General features: G+C 36.8%; 1 protein-coding gene across 7 annotated transcripts in view; it reads left to right on the plus strand.

Annotated features, from left to right (window-relative positions):
• LOC149788776 (contactin-2-like) overlaps window positions 1–23,644 on the plus strand; it is a 77,136-nt gene that overhangs the window by 34,729 nt on the left and 18,763 nt on the right. For 6 of the 7 annotated variants that reach the window (XM_089974874.1, XM_089974872.1, XM_089974871.1 and 3 more), the window contains 6 exons: window positions 4,741–4,881; window positions 6,331–6,450; window positions 7,830–7,958; window positions 10,463–10,576; window positions 14,576–14,599; window positions 15,352–15,522. In XM_089974874.1, coding sequence (XP_089831000.1) covers window positions 4,741–4,881; window positions 6,331–6,450; window positions 7,830–7,958; window positions 10,463–10,576; window positions 14,576–14,599; window positions 15,352–15,522 — 699 coding nt within the window. The remainder of the gene's footprint in view (window positions 1–4,740; window positions 4,882–6,330; window positions 6,451–7,829; window positions 7,959–10,462; window positions 10,577–14,575; window positions 14,600–15,351; window positions 15,523–23,644) is intronic. The other variant, XM_089974876.1, reaches the window with a different exon arrangement.

Genomic DNA, 23,644 nt, shown 5'->3' on the forward strand with positions numbered 1-23,644 from the left:
TCTCATGCAGTCAGCAGTGGAATTAACCAACGTTTTGGCAGGCTTAAGAGGTGTTCCCACGTTCTTTAAAATTGCTCTGTGCAACACTGTATATCATTTACACCAGTCGCAGTAATTAACAAACATTTTGATATAAGATATGCCTACTCTTTTTACATAGGTAGAGAAGCAAATTATCTGTCTTGTCTCCTTGATACAAATAGAAAGCTAAGGTATGCCGAACAACGATTACAAAGTCATGAAAATTCTTACATTTTGGTAGTTACTTCAACGGTGATCTTATTTGAGATTCTTTCCAAATAATACTGGAAATCTTAATAAGCCTCATGGAAACGTAAAGGAATCCATGAAAAGTACTTGAATTTCAAAACGGCATTTCATTAGGAGCGATTATTTTACTGATATACGTTTGATCTTCATTTATTTTCACCCTTTTGTGCATGGTAGGCCTCACATCTGTTATAAATGAATTATCCTGTGTTGACTGGACTATTATGATTGACTAAAAACGTTCCCCAAGTACTTTGAAATGTGAATCAGCAGTTTCATATGAGATTGCCACAAATAAAGCAATCTGCAAAAAATAGCGTGTGATTGTCAACATGAAGCTGACCTTAACGATATTCCGCTAGGGTTGCGATATTACATGTACCGGCAATGACGGAAAAAGGTCGGACAAGTCTGAAGTTTACCGGTACAAATGTAAATGAGCCAATATTACCAACGCGTAATTTACCATTTGCACAAGTAGGTACAATTATGTAAGCAATACTTTGGAGAACGAAAATTAAATGAATGCATTTCCGACCTTTACAACAGAAACCTTGATGATAGACATCACAAGCCAACATCCTGCGAGTAGTGTAATCCATAATCTGGGTTTCCACTGCCTAACAGCAAATATCTTGAACATATTGTTATCTATACTCCCCTTAAAATGATTACCATACCAGTGCTTGTCTTGGAAAAATGACTTCTTATGTTGTCTCGCAGGTTCTTAGTGAAGATTTTGAAGTTCTGATATTCAAAATGGCCAGAACAACTCCTAATAGATGGAAAGCCATATCGTCATTGATTTTTCGCCAGGTTGTCTAGCTTTCCTTAATGAAAATATGTCATATGATATGAATAACATGATATCCATCTTGTAACTTTTGCTGTCTCTCCTCGTCTGAATAAAAAGTCATATTACCGAATTGTTTCACCTGAAGGTTAATTATGATATCTAGTTGTTCAAACTATCCTCCATAATGGAAAGACACGTAGACATGGAAACTTTACCAGGAGACTATTGTGGTGACTAGGTGGTCCTCAGTAACAATAACGCTCATCAAATATTAAATATTTTCATCATTGTTGCTATTGAGACAAACTTGTTTTTTCGACTTAATCAGATCGACAAAACATTTCCATCAATGCAGATATTGATTGTCCTGTATGGACTCGTGAATGATGGTGTTTAAAAATATTTTATCATTACTCCTTCTGAATGGCTGGTTATAATAATATGTATTTTCCTTTTCCAAAAGTCTTCAAATGATGCCTAGTTTGCCCTATTTGAAAATGGTGCTGATTTCATTACCAATATTGTTGCCCTATCTGCTTATTTTGAAAACCTGCTTGATAAAGAATTCCAGGGGTAAATTTAACTTTTAGCAGTTAAAATACTAAATAGTCTCATCTTGAATTCCTGAAAATTCTGTTCAGGAAGTAGTGCATCAGTTCCATTGAAGATCTGTATATTCTCCCAGTAGAAAATATGAGGTTAATATGATAGGAAGATTAGCATATTGCTTTCATATGAATACATTTGAATTGTAGCAGGAACATGATACATTATAATTACATTAGCTCGATAAGCCTCTACCTGAATAATTCAACTATTATTTGATTATATTTAAGACATTTGTTATACCATAGGCTAGAGCGCTGAGTGGAAATAGCATTTCGCCCATTATCGGTTCTTTCGTATGTGCATATGTTATGTGTTTCTTTTCGTGTAGTGCCCGTAATATCTTAAAGCGAATTCACCTATGATCATGAAATTTGATAATGCACGATACTAAAACGAGGAGCTAATTCAAACCAGAACTTGAACATCATTGACTAATTTGCATCTTGGAAGAGCTTTTCACATTCGGCTATCTGTTTGCTAGAAACCAGAAATTTGAAACCCTATTTGACATATAATCATGCAAATTGCGATATGAATTGAACTCGGAGTGCATAGCCCAAATTTGACAAAACTCGTTACCCTGATCCAATTTGCTGCTTAATCCACTGGTATAGTTTTAGCTATATGTTACTCACACCCTCACAAGCGTGAACAGTATTTAACTTACAAAATTAAGCTGCTGAGAGTTAATTTTTCCTTTTTGAACCAGTTCATATGTCATTAGCCATTCTTTGAATATATATATATATATATATATATATATATATATATATATATATATATATATATATATATATATATATATATATCGGTGACACTATTTTGACTGATTTGGTAAACTCGGATATGAGGATACATCTCAAAGAGAATGATACAAACATATGAAAGTTAGATCACCGTGACCAAATTGTTTTATGCTTGAGTGACTTGCACTTTCAGCTATCCATCTCTTGCACTTACAAAACCCTAAGTTCTTTAAAAGCATCCCTCTTAAAAGGTGGCATGTAGTTTCAGCCCAATAAAGTTACTTTAACCATATCCAATTATGGTCATTCGGATTTAAATGTCAGTCTGTAGTACGTTTTTGTATTTCGACTAACCCTTTCGTCAGACTCAATGCATTAAACCCTATCTAACACACTCTCATTAAAACTGGTATATCAATATAAAACAAAGTTAGTAATTGAACCATACCAGATCAAAATAATTCTAAGCTAAAGTTCTTGCTTTAAAAACTTTTTCATTTATAGTTTTTTTTTTATTAGTTACACTATGAGAATCTTGGACACTATTACAACAATGCATGGACGGTTACTAGGTTAATGCATCGCAATGAAAATAACACTATTGTACATGAAATATGTCACTGTGACCTGATCTAAGCGACTTTAAGTTTCTGTTGTTTCTTTCCATCCCTAATATCTTAGACGTGGCATTATTTAAATTAAAGTTAAAATCAAACTTTTAGTTTCACCATACACTGATGCAATTTTGTACGGTGATGCAAGATATGGACTGGTATTTAGCTATAATAATTCATATGTATTTAGTGAGCGCTTATTCAATAGCATAGACTCGCACACAGTGGGTAAAAAAGTCAGAAGAACCAGGGTTTATCTGTCATGGCACATCTCTTGGCAAGTTTCTCAACATCAATCCGCCATACCAGTATTTATATTGCTAGAACCGACCTATCATGGGAGTGATGTTTTCGAGTAAATACTTCATTTCTAATTTGGAATAATGTCTAACTGTATAGTAGATTTATCTCCTTGTGATATACCATAATTTTTTATAGTATCCCTTTAATAAAAGACACCTCTGAGGAATCTAAGAATTGTTTGGTAGATTTAAATAGCTAGCTATACATTAAAATGTACCATGATTCCAATAGTTCAGTAATTTTGATAAAATGTATTAATCTATGTAAGAGTAATTCGACTTAATTCAGATTATTAGAGCCCTTACTATTAAGTTCAATCACTAAAATACAAAAATGTAAATCATTTTGAGATGATTGCTAAATAGTTTCGATGACAGATATTAGAATAGATGTCGCTGACAATGGAAGACTATACGAGGTTTGAAAATGGGGACTTGTTTCGGAACTAATAATAAAGGTCCACCACATGTTATACTTTCATAATGTCTGTTCTTTATTGTGAATTAAATATGGTCACATCATTCAAACATAATCTCTTACACTGTACAGTGACTGTAACAATGTCGGTCATATCTCCCTCCCATGATGCTTTCCAATAAGATTTCACATAAACGAATTGCCATATAGAAATGAATATTTCGTACACATATTTATAAGCAGATGACAATCACCCGACTATATTGGACTTACGACTTTTTGCTTTAGACTTTTTTACTGGAAACACTGTTAGCAGGATTATACGAAAACCATATTAATAGACAAATACAGTTTGCTAAGTATGTTTGAAAGCGGTGGGATATGAACTGATTACATTTGGAAATCAGTAAATCTATTTTGCTATTTACTCACAAATAATTTTTGCTCATATGTTTTATGAAAATTTGTTACCAGGTTTGTGCGAAAAATAAATGGCATTGACAAATGGGATTTTAAGGGCTTGAATGTATGCATATGTACCTGAGCTCATTTTATTTTCAGGTTACTTATAGAGATGAAACGATATACATATCCCGCTTGTTTATACCTATGTACATATGAGTGCTGATTGTCTTTGGAAGAATTGTCAATCGTAGGAACTTGTCTTTTAAGGTGTATGGACATAATGGTTTTATTTCCAGCATTGCTTCTTGCAGATAGACATGGGTACAACAGCGGAGATCCACCACACTGAACTTTGATGCAGATGCACAATGGGCTGTCATGACCATATGCAATTGTTTGCGACTGTGAAAAGGGAAACAATTCAAGTATTTAAAATGATACTGAACTGATTTTCTTTCTCAAACACCATTATATATTTAATTCTGAACTGAAATTTGTCACATCTCGCACTCTCTTTCTCCATCTATATGATGGTAACTAACATCGTTCACTGTAAGAATGTAATTATTCTGGACTGCAGGTCCTCCACAGTGGAAAAAAGAATTTCTTAAATCAGCACGAATTCCAGTTGGAGCAACAGCTAAATTCCAGTGTGACACAGTGTCCTACCATGCCACCAACAGCTTACCCATGTGGATGAAAAACGGAGAGCCATTGATTGGTTAGTTCGTTGGTCAATTACATTTTAGTTTCCATCATTGGAACGTGTATTACATAATAAGCACTGTCTAGCCGTCTTTATCCTTTTTGTTTCAGTTGCTCTGGTATAGGTTGACATAGGGGTCATATTATTGATACTAGTGTTACCGATGATAAGGATTTAATCGATGTCAGTTATGCCAAATTGTGTGTGAAAGATATGTGATATCCATTGTGGAGGAATAATAAACTTATGGACCAGTGTAGGAACCTGGTGTCGTCGAGCACATATTATGACCTATTCTCTAACTTGAATGTAGAGAATATTTCAGAACTAAGACACAACTAGATTTCTGAAAATACGCTGCTGAACTCGTATTCAATCTTTGCCCCATTAATTCAGAGACACATACAGTAAATTTGGTAATTTTGTTGATTTTCATACATGCCATGGTTGCTAAAGTCAGCTAGTCTAAATAACTCGAAGATCACCCCAATTTAAAAGGTTCCTGAATTCGAGCGATTGCCTAAAAATCATTCTTTGAAACAACGACTATGAATTTGTCGAAAACACCCTGACATGATGAAAGACAACAAGATGTTACAATCCAATCAAATATGTATTTTGGAATAAATTTGTATTATTAACGTATTTTCCAAAAGTAATGAATTAAGTAAATACAATGGGATACCTTTTGTTATATCAAATTACACGATTCGAAATGGATTATAATTTCATTGCTACAATGGCGTACTAATTAGTTATATATAATTACGCACTTACGTGATCACAAAATGCAGTATGAGGAAAGTCCAAATTTCTAAGAAAATGAAATCATTGAAAATGTGAAGAATTCTAGTAGCACTCACTAACAAAAACCCCATGGGAAACACAAGCAAAGAACCGAACATATAAGGACGTTTCGGTCTTTACCACAAACTTAAGCACAGAGTATAATTTCACTTTTAGGGGAACCACATAACATGCTACTCATAAAATGGTTGAATTTTACAGTTGTCTACAACTGGTTGTGCACTAAGTCGTAAGGAAAACTAGTTGTACTCTATGACATACTATTCTCTTGTGTTTTAGGTCATGCTGATATCGTGTTATTCTTAAGATTATGTTGATAACTGTATTCTAGCCCCTGCTTTATATTTGTTTGTTGTGCATTGTTTCGGGTATCTAAACGTACTCAACACTGTATAGCTAGAAACGTGGTTGCAACAAAATTGGGAAATGTTTGTAAATTTCAGCAACCGCTGCCCAGTGGGCTATACTATGAAATGTGCACGCTTAAAATGAATGTAATCATTCGTCCATAACAAACATTATATTCCTGACCTGGCTAAAATAAGTGTATTACTGGATTTCTTTTACTGAAAATGTTAAACTAGGGGTTTGTTGATGTCTTCTGTGAAACTGAAAGACGTTGGCGCAGATATGATAGTTATAATATTACATTGACAGGTTGTGGTCCCAGGAAGTTTTGGTGTGGATCTAGGACAGACTGTTATGACAGCCAGATGAAATGTAACAACACCAATAACTATCCTGTCATTCCCAGTACAGATGAGCGGAACTTCTCAGGTATGACGAAGATAATACAGTTTAGAACTGCGATGTGTCACCATTTCTTACATGTCCAATATTTATAAACCCAGCATACCATCATCCCATATGTATGTTACCAAGTTTGCGTCCGCATAATAAAGCGATCTATTTTTAGTTCTCTATTCGCCAAGCTGTGCGGATGGGTTGTACATGGGGTTAGAAAGATCTTTAAAAAGCTTAGTGTGAGTAGGTCATGTTTTACGGTCACTGTGACTGAAAGACGAAAAATGGTTCCTGATACAATAACTCGATCATCTACATTGACTAAGTTTTGTGGATGACTTGCACATTGTGCCAGGAAGAAGACTATGGATTTCAGGGTTAAAAGGCGAAAGGACATAGTCACTGTTTAGAAAAGAGAAATGGGTTCCATAATACGTCGTGTTATTCGCCATCCGTAACCATTGTCGTTTGCACGTGGGTTTATGGAAACCCTGAGTTGCAAAGATCAAATGTCAATATCACTGTCATTGAAATATGACAAACGTTTTCCTCATAATATCATTAGCTGTATATCACTTACCTATACAAGAATTTGTAAAATGTCTTGCGTAATTGTCATAAAGAAGACTGTTGATTATGAGGTCGATAGGTTATACATCACTGTCACTGTACCTGAAAGAAAAAAGGCTTCCTCACAGAAATATCAGTTGTTGATCATGAAATGTTTGTAAAAGTTGTCGATGCCCTAATGATTTAGTACAAAGGGAAGCCCACTGACTATTGGTTCAAAGCGACAAAGATAAAGTTGATTTTGAACGGTAAAATTGACTTTTGACTGAATACGCGTTTTCATTTCTACATTGGTACACAGCGGATATCTGTAAAGTGCTTACAGCAGAAACTGTGTAGAAACAGAAGAGATGTTCTATAATGTGCCACCAGAAAATGTGACATATAATTAGATTGGATGCCCTATAATGTGTCTGCAGAGCAAACAGTGTAGCGTCAGACATGTCTTTAAATAACTTGTTGTCATTCCAACAGTGTGGATTCACATTTGTTGTCGTATCATGTACCGGCAGTGAAAACGACTAATAACATAAAGTGTCCCCAAAGCAAATCATCTGCTGACTTCTTCAATGCTAAGAACAGAGGGCAGATAAATAAATTTGTCTTTAAGTATGTTTGGCTTATTATGAGACTAATGCTGTCCTAACGTTTGGCGTGGCCTTATCTTCCAAAGAATATGAGCAATGGCATATTTAGGCCTTTACTATTTTGTCGGTCGGGTGCGTATTAATAATGGGCACATAAAGTATATATGAAGTGTAGTCTGGATCATCCTGAGAAAAGAAAACGTACGTTTCATTTGTCTGTGATTATTAGTTAATAATGACTTATTCAATTTCCAGCAGCGGCCGACTGCAGTGAGGGTATGTTTTCATGCGGCGGAGGCGAGTGTAAAACTGCTGCAACAGTGTTCACATGTGACAGAATTCCACAATGCCTAAACGGAGGGGATGAGACGGTTAGACATTGTGGTACGTGCCTCATTTATTAGCCAAAGAGCATATAAATGACATGAGAAAAGTAATTGTATTCTCTAAATATCTTAAGAATATTCTAACGTGTACTTAGTTTATAAAAGTTAAAATAATTCTATATTTAGTTATACTCTATTCCTTGATGTATACTCCTTCCACTGCCTTCTGTTAGAAACCTTTTTCGGCAAAGTTCCTTGAAGTCTCTAAGACAAGCAGTATATTCTCAGACACAGCTATGGCTGACTGTTACAGAACTTCAACTTAGCACACGTAATGTTTATAAGTAACTTTTCATGTTTAATCTAGGTTACAGATTTATTTACAGTTACTAACAAGTGTTAACTGTGTGCTAAGCAGATATTGTTTGTACACTCTTCATTCAGCATCCATTTTAACGTCTGGTGTCTCTCTCCTGTTAACAATTGTTTGTTATTGTTACTCCTTCAGAACTGACAGAAGAACCGTTTTGTAACTTGGCCGACATTTTTATCCTAAAAAGTGCAGTTAGTGGTACAAAAGTGGTTTACATGAATAAAAATGGTTCTGCTTAGACCTATACAACAACCGTTTCTCTTGAATTATGTTTAATTGTTACTTCTCCATAAGATATAGAGGTGTTGATACGTGGTGTCATTAAAACAGTTTATGCAATATTTAGTTATGCTAAATGAAACAGGAAGTTGATCTAATCAATAATATGGACACCATGAAGGTGATCTTGGAAAGCTTGTTATTGCTGTAATTACTAAATAAGCAATTAGATTTTAAATTTAGCACTATGCACATAATTTAATTGATCCTAACTATAAATGTTGCACAGCTGAAGTTCAATAAGACCATAACAGCAGTCACATTAGAAGTCTTCCTGCAGTGCCTGATCTAGGCAATAAGCTAAACAAGCTACGGCTTTCAGGTAAACTAGAGGTGCAAAGATTTGAAGTTTTAATTGATGACTTGATCAGCTGATAGAAAACATTTGTAAAGTAACTCTCAAAGGAAACGATTGTAAGAAGTACAGAAGTCAGAGTTATAGTATTAGAACTGTGAAAACTTGAAAGCTCATCTTGCAAATGTTTGTCCTTTTATTTTTTATTGATATCTTTTAATATTTCGATTCGTCGTAACACTTTTTGAATATGCAGCAGGTCCAATATTAATATGGCGATGATCTAGTCTCCAATATGGCTGCTATACATCTATTTTAATGTTTAGGTGTTTGACCTCTTGACCTCCTGAACCAATCGTCATATTTATAATGCACAACCTCCAACAAGTCTCATCCACAGCACATACACCATCAAGGCTATGTTGAAAAAAGTTTGCCAAGTTTCATCAAATAATTTGCACATGACTACTTCTCGACAATAGTGTAGATGTAGAGCACGCCAAAGTACCCAAACAGATCATGTTACGAATATTGTTATTCAGATAAGCAGGATGGGTCAACGTCAGATATTCACTCGTTATGACATTTATTTGACTCGTGTCCTAAATAATCTAAAATTAATATTTTGAATTATTAACCCCATAGCCGGTGATAATTGTTATAGATTTTAATCAAACTAAATATTTTGGAACATCTCTGCATTATTTGTTTTGTAACTATATTAGCTTTATATTATGGTCCAATTAGGTAAACAACACTTAATTAACAATTATCTTGTGATTGCAGTGTTTTGTAAATTTACAAGCAGCATTTGACAAAACATTAATATGTATTTAATCAAACTGTGAGTTAAACTTGTAGCATTCTAAAACAATGAATGTAAGGTTAAATTTGATAAATTATTTGTTTCCCCATCAGTGACTTTTTAGCGGGAAACAACATGGAATTATAAGTTGGTTTTTATAGAAACTGGTTCTTATATACATCTTATGGAAACCAGGAATGAGTACATGTTCATAAGTCATAAAATGGATTTGTGAACTATACTGCGTGCGTTCAGGTTAGATCGAAAAAGGGCGCATTCAATAGTCACATAATTGTTTTGTGGACTATATTGTATTAGAGATGAAATATGTACACATTCATCAGTACAAAATTGTTTTGTGTACCATATAACACGTGTGTGAATATGTTTTAATGATACCATGGATAAATTATAAATTCATTTAGTAATAAAATGGCGTAGGGAACTGTATTACCTTTTTGAATACAACAATTACAACAATTACAAATAATAAAGGATGCTAGCCAAACATTCAAATCGCCATTAGTTGCAATTATGAGATGCATTCAGTTCATCTTTGTCTCCATGGCATCAGTTTCAGGGTTCAAGGCCATGAAGTAGCATTGGTACTACGTGTATGCTGTAAACATGTTCATTAAATAATAAGTAATGCTTTTTGTGAAACAATTAATGACTCGTTGTTCTTGTTGAAAATATTTCATGCAATTAGAAAGAATAAAGAATGACAGAAACAATATATTTATGAATTCCTACAAATTCTTCTCATTTTGCGATTGAAACATAAAACTCTTCAGGGACTGTTTATTTCAGGTTGCAAAGCGAACACTGATTTTATGTGTGCTGACTTGAAGAAATGCATCCCTGCCAGTGAAACTTGTAACAAGATTGTAAATTGCAATGATGGATCAGATGAGAGAAATTGTGGTATGCATTTGATTTTTTTTATGAGCTTACCTGGCCATTAGGACATATAAACTTATAAGTGACTCTGCATTTTGGCTATCATTACTAAATATATCAAGTAAAATTATAACTATAGTTCTCACAAATGATACGAAGAACATTAATGAGTCTGTCTTTAAGGCTTTTCTAATCCAACCAAAAGAAGCAAACATTGTAATAAGTTTAAACTCAAACTTCAACAAAACGCGATCCTTTGTGGTGGAAAAAAGGCCGTACACGTCTGTTCAAACGATGTGGCTCTAAATTCAAATGTGATCTCGCCAGTAATAAAAACGGACAAACCGATATAGACTTACTTTTGGAAAAGAAATGAACGCTATTTGCCCTACTTTTCTCTGTTAAACAAGGACTAAGTTGCTACAGATGAGCAAGCAATTAAACGTAATTCTCAGCAGAATTGGAATCTGTTTGACGTGTCTAATTTTGTTTCAACTGTACGAAAAGTACCATCGCATAAGTCATTTGAGATATTTATAAATACAGATGTAAAAATAGAATATTGAAATGATCTCTCAAACACCACATACCAGACTTAAAATTGTTTAAAAAGGTTTCTTGCATAAGGCATTTAAGATATATACAAAAGACGATGATCAGCTATGAAATGATGATGCAGGTGCAAAATAATTACATGAAGGTTACCTACTACCTTTGTTGAAGAAAGTTCGATCAAATTTGACACAACGGATGCCATTGCCATTGATGCCATTGATATGTTTTATAGAATTCTTTCAATCAGTCCTCATCACGACTGACATTATAAAACAGCTAAAGGACATTTGAACAAATGCGACAGAATGCATATTACTGGTTTCAGTTTTTATAGATCTCTGGTCGTATATTTAGTATCAGAAAAAAGTAAAAACGAACACGTTTTGCGAAATTCAACAAATAGTTTATATCCCTAGAATAGGAAGCGAAAATACGTTTTTTTAAAGAACTTAGAGTATTGTGAATTAAATCCCAAATCATCCTGACAGTTATATCACAGATCCAAAGATATAAAGTTCCGAATGAATTCCTGTAGTGTTCCAAACAAATTTCAATATCTATTGTGCTGATATTACTGTAGTCTCGAACGTGCTAATGTGGCAATGGTAAGGAAGATGGCGATATGTAAATTGTTTTCATCTAACACAATAGTGTAATCTAAAATGGTCCTTAAACGATTTCAAAATAATTTAAAAAATGGTTTAATTCAAATGTTATTAGTTAGCACTTTGTATGTATTCAGGAAATACTTAAATAAATAGATCCACTCAAATTAAAAACTGAACATAATAATAAGACTGATTCCACTTTGGATGTTACGGTAGGAATGAGCAACGTTGAAGTAAACAACTATAATACAGAAAACTAAGACACAATAGTAGAGCAAAAATGTATGGTGATTTCCTTTCTAAAGCATTAAAAGAGTTTAATTGAAAGAATGTTCAGGATGCCTTCATTTAGATACGATTAAACATGTTTTATCTCCAGTAATAATGCTATGAATGTTTAATATATAATCATATGGAAATATTAGTTATGTATTATGATGTTTACAAATATCCGCAACTATTCAAGTAGACCATTAACTTGATCGTGGACAAAGGTCAGTTGCAAAATGCAGACCGACACATCATATAACCATTGAGAAAAGATATCACACAATGCAAATTGAATATACATAACACAATTCAAAAATAACTACCCAAAATAAATTGAACAGCATATGCATATGAGAAATAATTATTCATGTCATCAAATGCGTCTAAAATGCCACGATACCATCAAATACGGCCACATTTACTAAATATATAAAACTACATTGTAACAGCGTCTTTCATAAACGTCTAGAATACATACTCTGTACAGAATACATCTGGTCCGCCATCAGGATCGGTTTCATTTATTTAAAACAGGGAATCTGCAGTATTCAGTTAGTAGAGCTTTACTTCCTAATATAAGAGTCGAGGGTTCAATACCTGTCGACGTCAGCCTGTGTTGGCTGCCTCAACGTGTCCTTGGGATAGGCACTTATCTTCCATTTTCGCGATAGGATATTGTGTTACAAGTGCCACGAATCAAAACCAAGGAGAACTAAAGATTTTAATAGGTTTCCCAAGTATTGCTGAACAGTATTTTTCCAAATTTGATAGACTGTATTCAAGCTGCACGGCTTTTCAAATCAGTAGCGTCTATCCGCGACGTACATGCTAAGTGCTATACTTTCATCGCTCTTGTTATCACCACATATATAAGCGTATATATCTTTATAGGACCTAATCAGCTGATTAGTGTAGGTTTGAACTTGCTGGATTGGGATACACTTTGTAAATGTAGTATCTGTGTACAATTGTGGTTATGGTTTTTATTAAGCTACGGTTTTGCGCACATGGCATAATCCAACTTGGAAAGGGGATAAGAATTGCTAAGAAATGCAACTTCTTTGCGAAACTCTTTTACTGTTATTATACAAATACCGTCGGAGCCGAGTGCACATATATTAAAATGTGCTTCTTGTTATGAGTGATTTTATTATCCATCGTTTATAATCACATTAATTTAAAACAAAAAAAATAAACAACAAAACAACAAACAACAAGTAGAACTTTATTCGTATATGGTACAACAAATTAGCACAAGTTAATTTTAGTGCACATCCTTCCCACTGTCTCTGGCCTAGATGATACAGTATTCTCCTGCAATGATAATTGTGTTCCACAACATGGTAACGCTTGTAAACTATACTGACATGATTTAGTCACATTATCGTTTTGTCCCAAGTCACAATGGCTCTGAAGAACAGTACAACAATTATATGAAAGATTTGTCAGGCTTCCACTACAGGTCTTATCTGGTATCCCATATCAATTCAAATTCATCAGTGTTCCACTAAAGGCCAAATCCGGTATTCCATATCTACACTCATTTATGATACATATGCTCGGTAGGTTAACGGTGTTGTACATGTGAATCAGTATCGAAATGTTATATTATGCCGCAGCTGAAATGGTTGTTACTGCAAGAGGATATAAAACATGAGACAATCAGTACTATAGTCTGCATCTGGTTGGTGATGGACACGGAATACAACTTTGCAAACAACGACTTAGAAAAGGAATACACAAAATAAATATATGGATATTATGAACTCGTTATATTAATTCCGCGTAGAAGTCATATAAACTGTTATCCTTTGTTATCGATGTATGTCCTTTTTGAGCTTATACACAATGAATAATCATTAAAAGAAAACCTTGCCATCAAAAAGAACATGTATTCATCTTCCAAATGTACTGATCAGAAATGTGTAGTCTTGGATGCAGAGACAATATGCAGGTCACGAGACAGGTAAATGTTCTTAAGATGTGTTACTAAAAGATAAAAAATGATAAAATAAATCTTCCCCAATTACATAATGATACAAACAGTTCTACAATTGCAATTACTAGTCAGTAATCAATGGATTATATTTTCACTGTCGTTTACAATGTCATTTGTGTTGACTTCTAATACATGTACGTTAATGCTATTAAAGGACTTGTCACCATTTCAAGTGAACGTAACGGTGTATTTAGATACAACCTTATTTAGATACAACATTTTAGATAGAACCTTATTTAGATACAACCTTTCGTGACAAAATGCTGAATCTAATGTAATTCTGTTTGCAGTGTGAACAAGTTAAACTTGACTTAAAATTTCGTATTGCTTGAGGACTGCAAAACCACCACTGTCATCATAATCTCTTAGTAGTCAGTCAATGTTGGTTTATATTAGTTTTGTTTCGTGTCAGCATCGGCAGGTTTCATTATGCAATATTTACGTACAATCAAGGGTTGTTTAACTAATCATGAAATAAATCCAGGTAACTTGATCTCTCTTAATTACGATCAAAACTTGAAAAAGAACCACATCTTGACTAAGTTAATTCTGGGGAATTGGTTAATATTGTATCTTTTCTTGTTCATACAGCATATGACCCGGAGAAAGTAATAGGTAAGTTTATTTTATATATATATATATATATATATATATATATATATATATATATATAAAATCATATTGTGCTACACAATCACTATATGACATGGAATTGTAACATTCATACATTATATAAACCCATCGAATTGTAACATTCATGCATTATATAACCCCATCGAATTGTAATATTCATACACTATATAACCCCATCGATTAGTAGTCAAGGCATTATCACAACAATAAAATCGTTAGGCCACTGTCTAGTAAAGAACAGGCACACAGTATTACATTGTACGAACTAGGAATCGTGGGGTTTTCACGTTAATTTCATTATGACCTCATTCACTAAGAGACATGGAATTGTATATATTGAGTGAAATAACACAATCATATTACCATAACAATCCCATATCTTCAGGTGACTAGGTAACATTATGTTACCTAGTCACCTGCAGAGATCGAATTGTTACTGTAATTTGATTCTGTTATCTCACTCACTAGTATAAAATTCTCACGCACTAGGATATGTGAAATTGTCACCGCATTAGCATATGTTTCCACCCGTAAATGGAATTTTCCTAGTAATACATTTTGTTATGCAGCTCACTAAAGGGCATCCGCTATATTTTGGGATAATTGATCTTTTGGCCGAATGGCATAAATGTCGGGTCCAAACCACATAATTACACATTCGTCTTTAGTGACATATTTTGCTGCTTGTCATTTTTACTTGTTCCATTTAACTCGTTTTCATTTACTTGTTTCAGACAACAAGTTTCATTTCTCAGCTGATCTGAGGCAGCTGACAATTCCAAATGTTAAGAAGTCTGACACAATGTGTCTACAGTGTCTCGTGTATAACTTCCGAGAGTATGGCCCTAACCCTAAACCAGACATCGTAGGGATCATATTTGGAGACGCATGCCTTACAGTAATTGGTAAGTTTCGGGTGCAGATCAAAAGGGGGTGGGGTGGGGAGTTCTGGAACCACTAAAGTCTCTCGTCATTTTCAAGTTTACAAATATCCACTTTGCAAAAAAGAAAAAAAAATAAACATAAATAGACAGGAAAGTGCTATAATTTTAGTAAGTCATATAAAAACACTTGTTGCACCATCACAGAATACAGGTAAATTGCTAGAATATATCACAAATATATTTTTGTTTTCGTATATGCGATACAAATTTTCATGGATTTTATCATCATAGTAAGCCAAATATTCAAGGAACTATTCAATAAGGATATTAGTAGTGAATGGGGATCCTATAGGGTCTATGGGACTTATCATTAAAAATACCCTTGGGACAATATAGGGTCTATGTAAATTTAACATGGAGAAAAATCGTGGGACAATATAGGGTCTATGGGAATTAACATGGAGAAAAATCGTGGGACAATATAGGGTCTATGGGAATTAACATGGCCAAAAACCCCTGGGACAATATAGGGTCTATGTAAATTTAACATGGCCAAAAACCCCTGGGACTGTATAGGGTCTATGTAAAATTGAAACAGGGAGGGTCTCTATCTCTAAAAAATAAAATAAAAAAAGGGGTAGGCAATGGACAGGCTATCTCTTTTCGAGAAATATGGCTGGCCCTGAAAATGGCCTTTGGTTTATGTTAATATGCCCTTAACATAAAGGGCATTTGCGACATCTTCTTGTCCTCAAACTTCGTCTTACAGCAGGGCCATACATCAGAGTTCTCTTGAGAAATATGGGGGCCCTGAAAAGGGCCTTTGGGTTTTTTTCTTCTTCTTTTTAACTTCTTAACTTCTTCCACCATCCTCTTATTTTGTCTATGATTCCTTTCTTCTTTTTCTTTTCTGTTTCCGGCAGCCAGTCCGGGTGACCCATGGCTCGGAACTTAGCCTGTATTTTCATCCAGTTGTTATTCAGTTGGTCGAATTCTAATTTCTTCTTCTTATTCTGTTCTTCCTTTCTTTCTTTAGTCCACCTTTCCTTTATGTTCTCTACTTCTTTGGTCAGCACTCGTTTCATAAGTTCCTCGGCTTTTATAAGTTGGTCAACACCCCATTTCACAAAAGACCACTCACTCCAAACTAAGATATCTTGTAGGAAGCATCTTACTAATGTTGTATTATCTAGAGCTTCCTTTAAGCTACCTACTCTTACATAGGGAGGGTTAATTAATCCTCTTATTTTCTTCACTTCTTCTTGTAACATACTGTCAAGGAGATCCATAGCTAGTTTCAGACTCCTCACTTGTCTGGTCACAAAATCCCTTGTAACTGGATATTTCCATTCCTTTTCTACTCTTTCTACAACATATATTTCATCTACTATCCAGTAATAACAGTGTCTCAAGTTGTTGAACAGGTCAGATACAGCTACCATTTTCTTTCCGTTATTCCGTAGAATGGTGCGAACGACCAACACTGTGGGTTCTTATAGTGAAAGCGCGTACGTGAAGGAAAACATCCCCCTACTTTCTCATTTCATATAATATAACCCTAACTATACTCTCTACATACGCTAAGAATCAATCAATAAACCATTAATCTACTATCCATACCAACTTACTTGAGCACTTACAAACACACACACACACACACACACACACACACACACACACACACACACACACACTTCCACTATTAATAAAGAGTTAGTGTTTATTTTCACACTACTCTACCTACACACAATGGCAATTCGATAGTTATTTCTTTTCTGGAGTATTGGGTAGCCCTTAAAAGGGCTGTTTTTTTAACTCCTGATGCACCTATCTAATGGTTGCACCTTCCTGGCCTGGCGCCACACACGCATCTTCTTCCCCAGTCTTCTTTCACCTCTCTTCTGGGGAGCGCAGAGGGAGGATGATTCGCTTCAACACCCCAATCCTCTATCTCGGGAATATTGAACGACATCCTCTCTTCTCTTTTCTTTTCCTCTTCTTCCCTCTCTCTTCTCTCCTCCTCTTCTTTCTTCATTCTTGCTTCTTCTATGATAGCCTCCGCTGATAGTTCGTTTACTATGCGCCTGGCATATTCCAGGTGCATCTGGAGTTCTAACAGTTTCACTATTCTGCTATTCATTTTTCTGGCTGTGTTGATCAATCAACAAGGGTAGCTAGACTGCCCAGCGAGTTTCAATTTATAGTGAAAGCGCGGACGTGATGGAAAACATCCCCCTAATAACATAAAATTGATCTTACCTAGATCATGGCCCAAAACAACGCGCGGACCTAAAAGAAACACTCACTCACTTTTTTATGCTACCCATCACTATTGTAAAATTTTTATAAATCACTTCAATAGACTATCCACATACGCAAAGCAATCCAATCTAACCCCTAATATACACCTCTAACAGCCAAAAAAACATGATTTTAATCTACTATCCATACCAACTTACTTGAGCACTTACAAACACAAACACACAAACACATACACTTCCACTATTAATAAAGAGTTAGTGTTTATATTCAGACTACTCTACCTACACACATTGGCAAATTAATAGTTATTTCTTTTCTAGAGTATTGGGTAGCCCTGAAAAGGGCTGGTTTTTTGTTTTGCTATGGCATTCTTTTTTAGTTTCTAAGAATGCGATGTCCTCTGAGGATAGACTTTCTGGCGATAGGTCTGCTTCTTCGGAAAGAGAAGAAGAACTCTTTGGTGTCGATACGGCAATCGGCAAAGCCTCTGTCAGCTTCAGGTTGCTGCTGCTGTTGTTGCTGTTGTTGCTGCTGTTGCTGCTGTCTCTGAAGTCTGTACTTCTCTGTCCATTCTTCTTTCTCCCTGTTCATTTCTTCTCTGAAGAGCTCTTCTATGAGGTCTTCAGTGATTTTTAACATTCTCACATTCTCTATTTCTTCTGGCTTCGGTATCAGACTGTGTCTGACCCTATGCAAATTCATGTAGGCTTCGTTGAGCTTAGCTAGTTTGGAGCACATCTTCTTAGGAGGATGAGTCGACAATGGATTGGTTAGACTTGAAACAACCCCCGGTTCTTAAAGTCAAAGCGCGGACGTGAAGGAAAACATCCCCTACACGGTTTTCTAGACGCAACGTTCAGTGAGTGTCATGAGAGGGATAGTAAGAAATCAAAGAGCATCAATCCAACATTCTTATAGCTAAACAAAAGACAAAGGCATTTTTTTCAAAACACAACATTTTTTATTCAAAAATCACTTAACACTGAACAACAACTCTAACATTTTTTAACAATAATAATAATAACATCAAACAATTTTTTTAAAATACAATCTACTTTGAACAGGGTTGACAACGTTGTGAATGAAATTGTGATTTCCACTGTTGGAAATCATTAGGCCATTGATGGACACTACGTTTCCTAGCTTGAGACAAAAGATAAGCATAATGGTCACAAAACCATCGATCTACTTTCACATCATTTCTAGCAGAAGAACGAGGATCGAAATGAGTCACTAAATGTTCTAAGGAATAGCCCAGGCTGCGATGATGCAGAAAATACACACAGTACTGTCCACACACCAAGGAATCTGTGCCTTGTAATTTCACATTATTGAATCGGGTGGTTTGAGCATTTCTTCTCATAAAGTCGATGATATCGTCTTCCAAAGGGGGCAATCCGTACGAATCGAAATATTCCACACATCCTTCTTGAGGAAAGTAGACGGCTACCCAGTGGGTTCCTGGGAGATGACTGTCGTCCGTGTTGATCACGTAAGCTTGATGGTCTTTAGGTTTGCGATGAGGGAGTTCATCTTTAGCACAGACGACAGGATTCCAAGAAGCCGTATACGAACTGTGGTTCAAAAGGTAATAAAGTTCCCAGGTATCCATTGATTTGTGTTTTTTTTTTCTTCTTCACAGGTAATAATAAGTTGTCAATTCGATCCTGACTTTTTGCTTGAAAATGTCTGACGAATAAACGGTTATTCGTTCTGTTTCCTCACTCTGATTCAGGAGAGCTTCGATATGATGGATCTCTTGAGTGGTTAATGGTGGACAAGAATGTTCACGCAAGTCTTTATACCACTGGTGCAACACGTCTTTGTCCGAGATGAGACTCCAAGCTTCGTCCAGATACTCATCCAATTTTTCTTCTTGACTCAACATCAGGCATTTATCGTGTTGAATTTGACTGGGATGATCGTTTTGACATCCATAGCAATTTTTCTTGATCAATTCCGTCATTTTGTCGACCAAGTGTTTGGCAAAACAGGAGACTAAATGGGCTTCTTGTTCTGGCCATCTCGACTTCATCATGATTACTTCTTCTTTTTCCAGGGTCTCCTCACATTCCATGTCCAAAGTTTCTCCACTAGGTAAAGAGGGATAACAGTCTTCCATGGTTTCTAGTAATCTAGAATGACTTCTCTCAAACTGTTGATTTCTATGGTGTTATCGAATTCTGCATACAGGATGACGTTCAACGTTGGATTATCTTCAGCACCGAGGACTTTGATTGCAAACTGAATTTCCACACGAATCTGGCCGGATTTTATAGGGTGGAAATGTCCCTCGTCGCTGCCTTGGTCTGGAGTGAAATCGAAAGCCCACAAAGCGTAGCCTCCTGCATAATCGTCGTACGTAATGCCGTGACTGGTATTGGTTCCTAACTGTCCGGTGGCTTCGTACAGGGACAAGTACGATCTCAAGTAATTCTTCTTGGTAAAGTCAGGTTCGAAAGGTCGGGTACACAAGGTCTTGCCATCGCGACTGACTTCGATCTTGGACACGTCAAAGTGTTTAAAGTTGAACGGATTTTTAGCGATAGCTCCGTTGAAGGCTTCATTCTCGACGATACCAATGATTAAACGTTTGGGTAGCTGTCCTTGGAACAGATGATCTTGGATCATGGATCGCTGTCCCTTGGGAATGGTGAAAGTTTTCACTTCCACGCGTCGGATCGGATACTTGGCAGTTGTTCTGCTCAACGTCTGACTGATGTCGTTTCCCACTTTAGGTAACACTTCCACACGGCGTACGTAGAGTCTGGCTTCTAGGATTTTGGTTTTTTACTCGTCAGCAGCAGCCAATAAATGGAAAGCGGTACTGCTCCGATTCAGTCTCAGGCGGACATCCACTCCGTTTAGCAAATATTTCTCTTGCAACCACATGTCCAAATGCAAACGATCCATCAGTTCTAAACTTTTGTTTTCTATGATTCTGTTTCTTCGTTCTATAAATCCGTCATTGTTTGGTGTTTTTTTGCATCAATTTCGAATTCTTCAAACTGGCCTGCTTCGTCAGCTTCCCATAGCACACAGGCATTGAGATGAGTGTTCTTGGCGTCTATTCCGTACGTCAAGAGATTTTCCAGGTACGCTCGATAAGGGTAAGTATCCATGCTGCTGCTGACTAGTTTGTTATTCAAGTACAAGTCCACTCCACTGAACAAGGAATGCATGAAATTGTTGACGGGAGCTACCGCTTCAGTGTCTATAGCACCTCCAGTCTTATCTTGAACTTGGACTTTCAGGTACAAGTAACTGCTATTCAGATCGATGTAATCTTCGGGCTGTCCTTTGATTTCAAACTCGATGGGAGCGGAATCGGTCAATGAGGAAACGGGATGAAATTCCACCCATTGGGATTCTTGCATGGTCATCATGGTAGGGGGCATGGCAAACAGATCCAGTTCCGTCTTGGAACAAGCGCAAGACTCTCGGTGCATCATTTTTTGTTCTGTTCTTTCTCAATAATCGAAAACGTCTAAGTCTCGAACGGTTCTTCTTTTCTTGGCCTTTCACGCTTGAAGTCTAGTGAAAGGGTGTTTTCTTCTTCTTCGTCGTCTCTTTCTGCCTTGTCCTTGCTGAATGCCTGACTCGGTAGCGTGCAGGGCATTTATAGGTGTGTCTCGTCGACCCAAAATGTCTTTGCCCGTTTGCAGCAAGACATTTTTGCCAGCCCTCATGAAGGCTTCTTTAGGGTTTTGTTTGTCAATGATGACATTTTGGAGAAATTCTTTGCCTTGCGTCAGTGCCGCATCTTTCAAGGCGTGCAATCCGCGTGTCACCATCGGTTTCAAGACTGGGGCCACCAAACGAAAGGGCGATTTTAACATATCTCCTAAGCCGTGTCCTCGCTGTCGAGCAACCCCTCGGTACACTGGATACATAACTTACTTACGAGTCGTGAGAGAAGCGTTTTCGAAAATGGAGTTTCACCGTGACTTTTCCTTTGGTGAATGGAATATTTTGTCCCAGATCTCCTTTTATAGCAATGTTGACCGTGTCCAAATACGACTTACTGACAGGCAAATAGTGAGGATGGACAAATTCCCGGTGGACGTGGTAAGTGTTTCCACCTTCCTGGTCACTGGTCGTGGTACTATCCACTTTGAAAGGAATGACACGCAGTAACGGTACGCAGGTGTGTCCCACCACGTTATATTCCACCACATCGGAATACACGAACATCAAATTCAGTCCTTGGTTCAGTTCTACCGGGGAACGAAAATACTTGTAAAAGTCCATATTGCTGTTGATCTTCGGATTTTGAGCTATTTTTGTGTCTCCACCTAAAATATCAAACAAGTCACGATTGAAACTGATGGACAACGTTTGGTTATCCTGAAATTTCATCAGTAAGCGACGAGCCACTTTATGGTACTCCAGGGTGACACTTTTTTTGACTCTGTTCAGGGCTTTGCCAAAGACTAACTCGAACCTCTCCGCAATAGTGTCCACCAAATGTTGGCCACTAAAATAAAACCCTGCCGGAATTTTCAAGGTGTAGATTTTGAAGTTTGAATTGATGGTGGATGTTCTTGTGATCCCTGAAAACCCGCTGATTTCATTCATGGTGTCTTGTAATTGTTGGTTCAGGATTTCGACCTCAAAAGTGTTTTGCGTTTCAGTGATGTTTTTGATTTGTGTAGGGTGAATCATTTCTACTAAAGCCACTTCCCAATGGGCTTCGTGATCTAAGGGGATGGCTTGAGGTAATTTGGCCGTGTAACAGCACAACGTGTTGTGGGGAAACACCTCCATGGAACTGTCACTGGGTAAGGTTAAGTAAAATTGGTTTTCGTGACTCATAATTCCAGAGTTCTGTGGCTGTCCGAGGGGATATTACTGGATGTCAGAGGCGTGTCTCCGCCCAAAATGGGGTTCTGGTTGTGGTTGTTGTTGGAGTGGTGACTGACACTGGCACTGGACACAACGTTCCCGTTCGAGGAGAATTTCAGGGAGGGATTGGGAAGCAGGTAACCGATGCAACTGCTCAATAAAATGGTCCACAATTGTTTGTCTCCTTGTTGCAAACTCAAATTGGCGATGGCTGCCCCGATGACACAATACACCACGAAGATTTGGCAGAAAAAGACGATTTGCGTTTTAGGCACACGTTCTCCACACCACACCCACAAGGGTTGTTTTTGTAAATCTTGCACAGAAGAACTAGGTGAAGAAGGAGTGGTCGACGTAGCTGCGTCTGCTGTGTGAAAGGGCATGATGGTCACTTCTTCTTTTTATAGTCGATGACTTGCGAAGCGTCGATCCAAGAATCGAAACTGGGTGGATATCCTTTCCAACGTACTTTGACTTCTTTGACACGTCGTTTGCCCACTTTACGGGTTCTGCGCTCGAGAATGCTTTCGATGTCGTACACGTCGTCTTCTTTTTTGGTGACACGTTGTAACTCGGGCAAATAAAACGTTCCTTTGAGTACTTCTCCGTTCATGTCTTCCAATTCATAGACGGCAGGATGACGGCCGTGCACGCGTCCAGTGACGCGAAACAATTCGGTGGTCCAGTTAGGTAAGTAACCTTTGTCGAAAGTGCGTTTGGTTTTGCCAATGCGTACCCAATCTCCTACGGTCAACTCTCCACTTTTCTTGGGGACAGCCCTCGTCGGGGACGTACCAAACAGGCGCTCAAACACCAACACTTCGTTGTCGGGAGTCACGTCTTGCGGGGCACGTCCGATGCTTCGATGGTAAGATTGGTTGTACGCTTGCACCAGGTGCGGTAAGATGTCGATGTACTTCAGAGTGTGGTGATGCGTAAAATATTTCCACATGCGTTCTTTCAAAGTGCGTTGAAAACGTTCCACGATGCTGGCTTTGGTTTCGGGATTCTCGGTGGTAAAAAAATGAATGTCACG

Source organism: Sinohyriopsis cumingii, chromosome 11 (genome assembly GCF_028554795.1).
Source record: "Sinohyriopsis cumingii isolate HCF-2022 chromosome 11, ASM2855479v2, whole genome shotgun sequence".
Classification (NCBI taxonomy): domain Eukaryota; kingdom Metazoa; phylum Mollusca; class Bivalvia; order Unionida; family Unionidae; genus Sinohyriopsis; species Sinohyriopsis cumingii.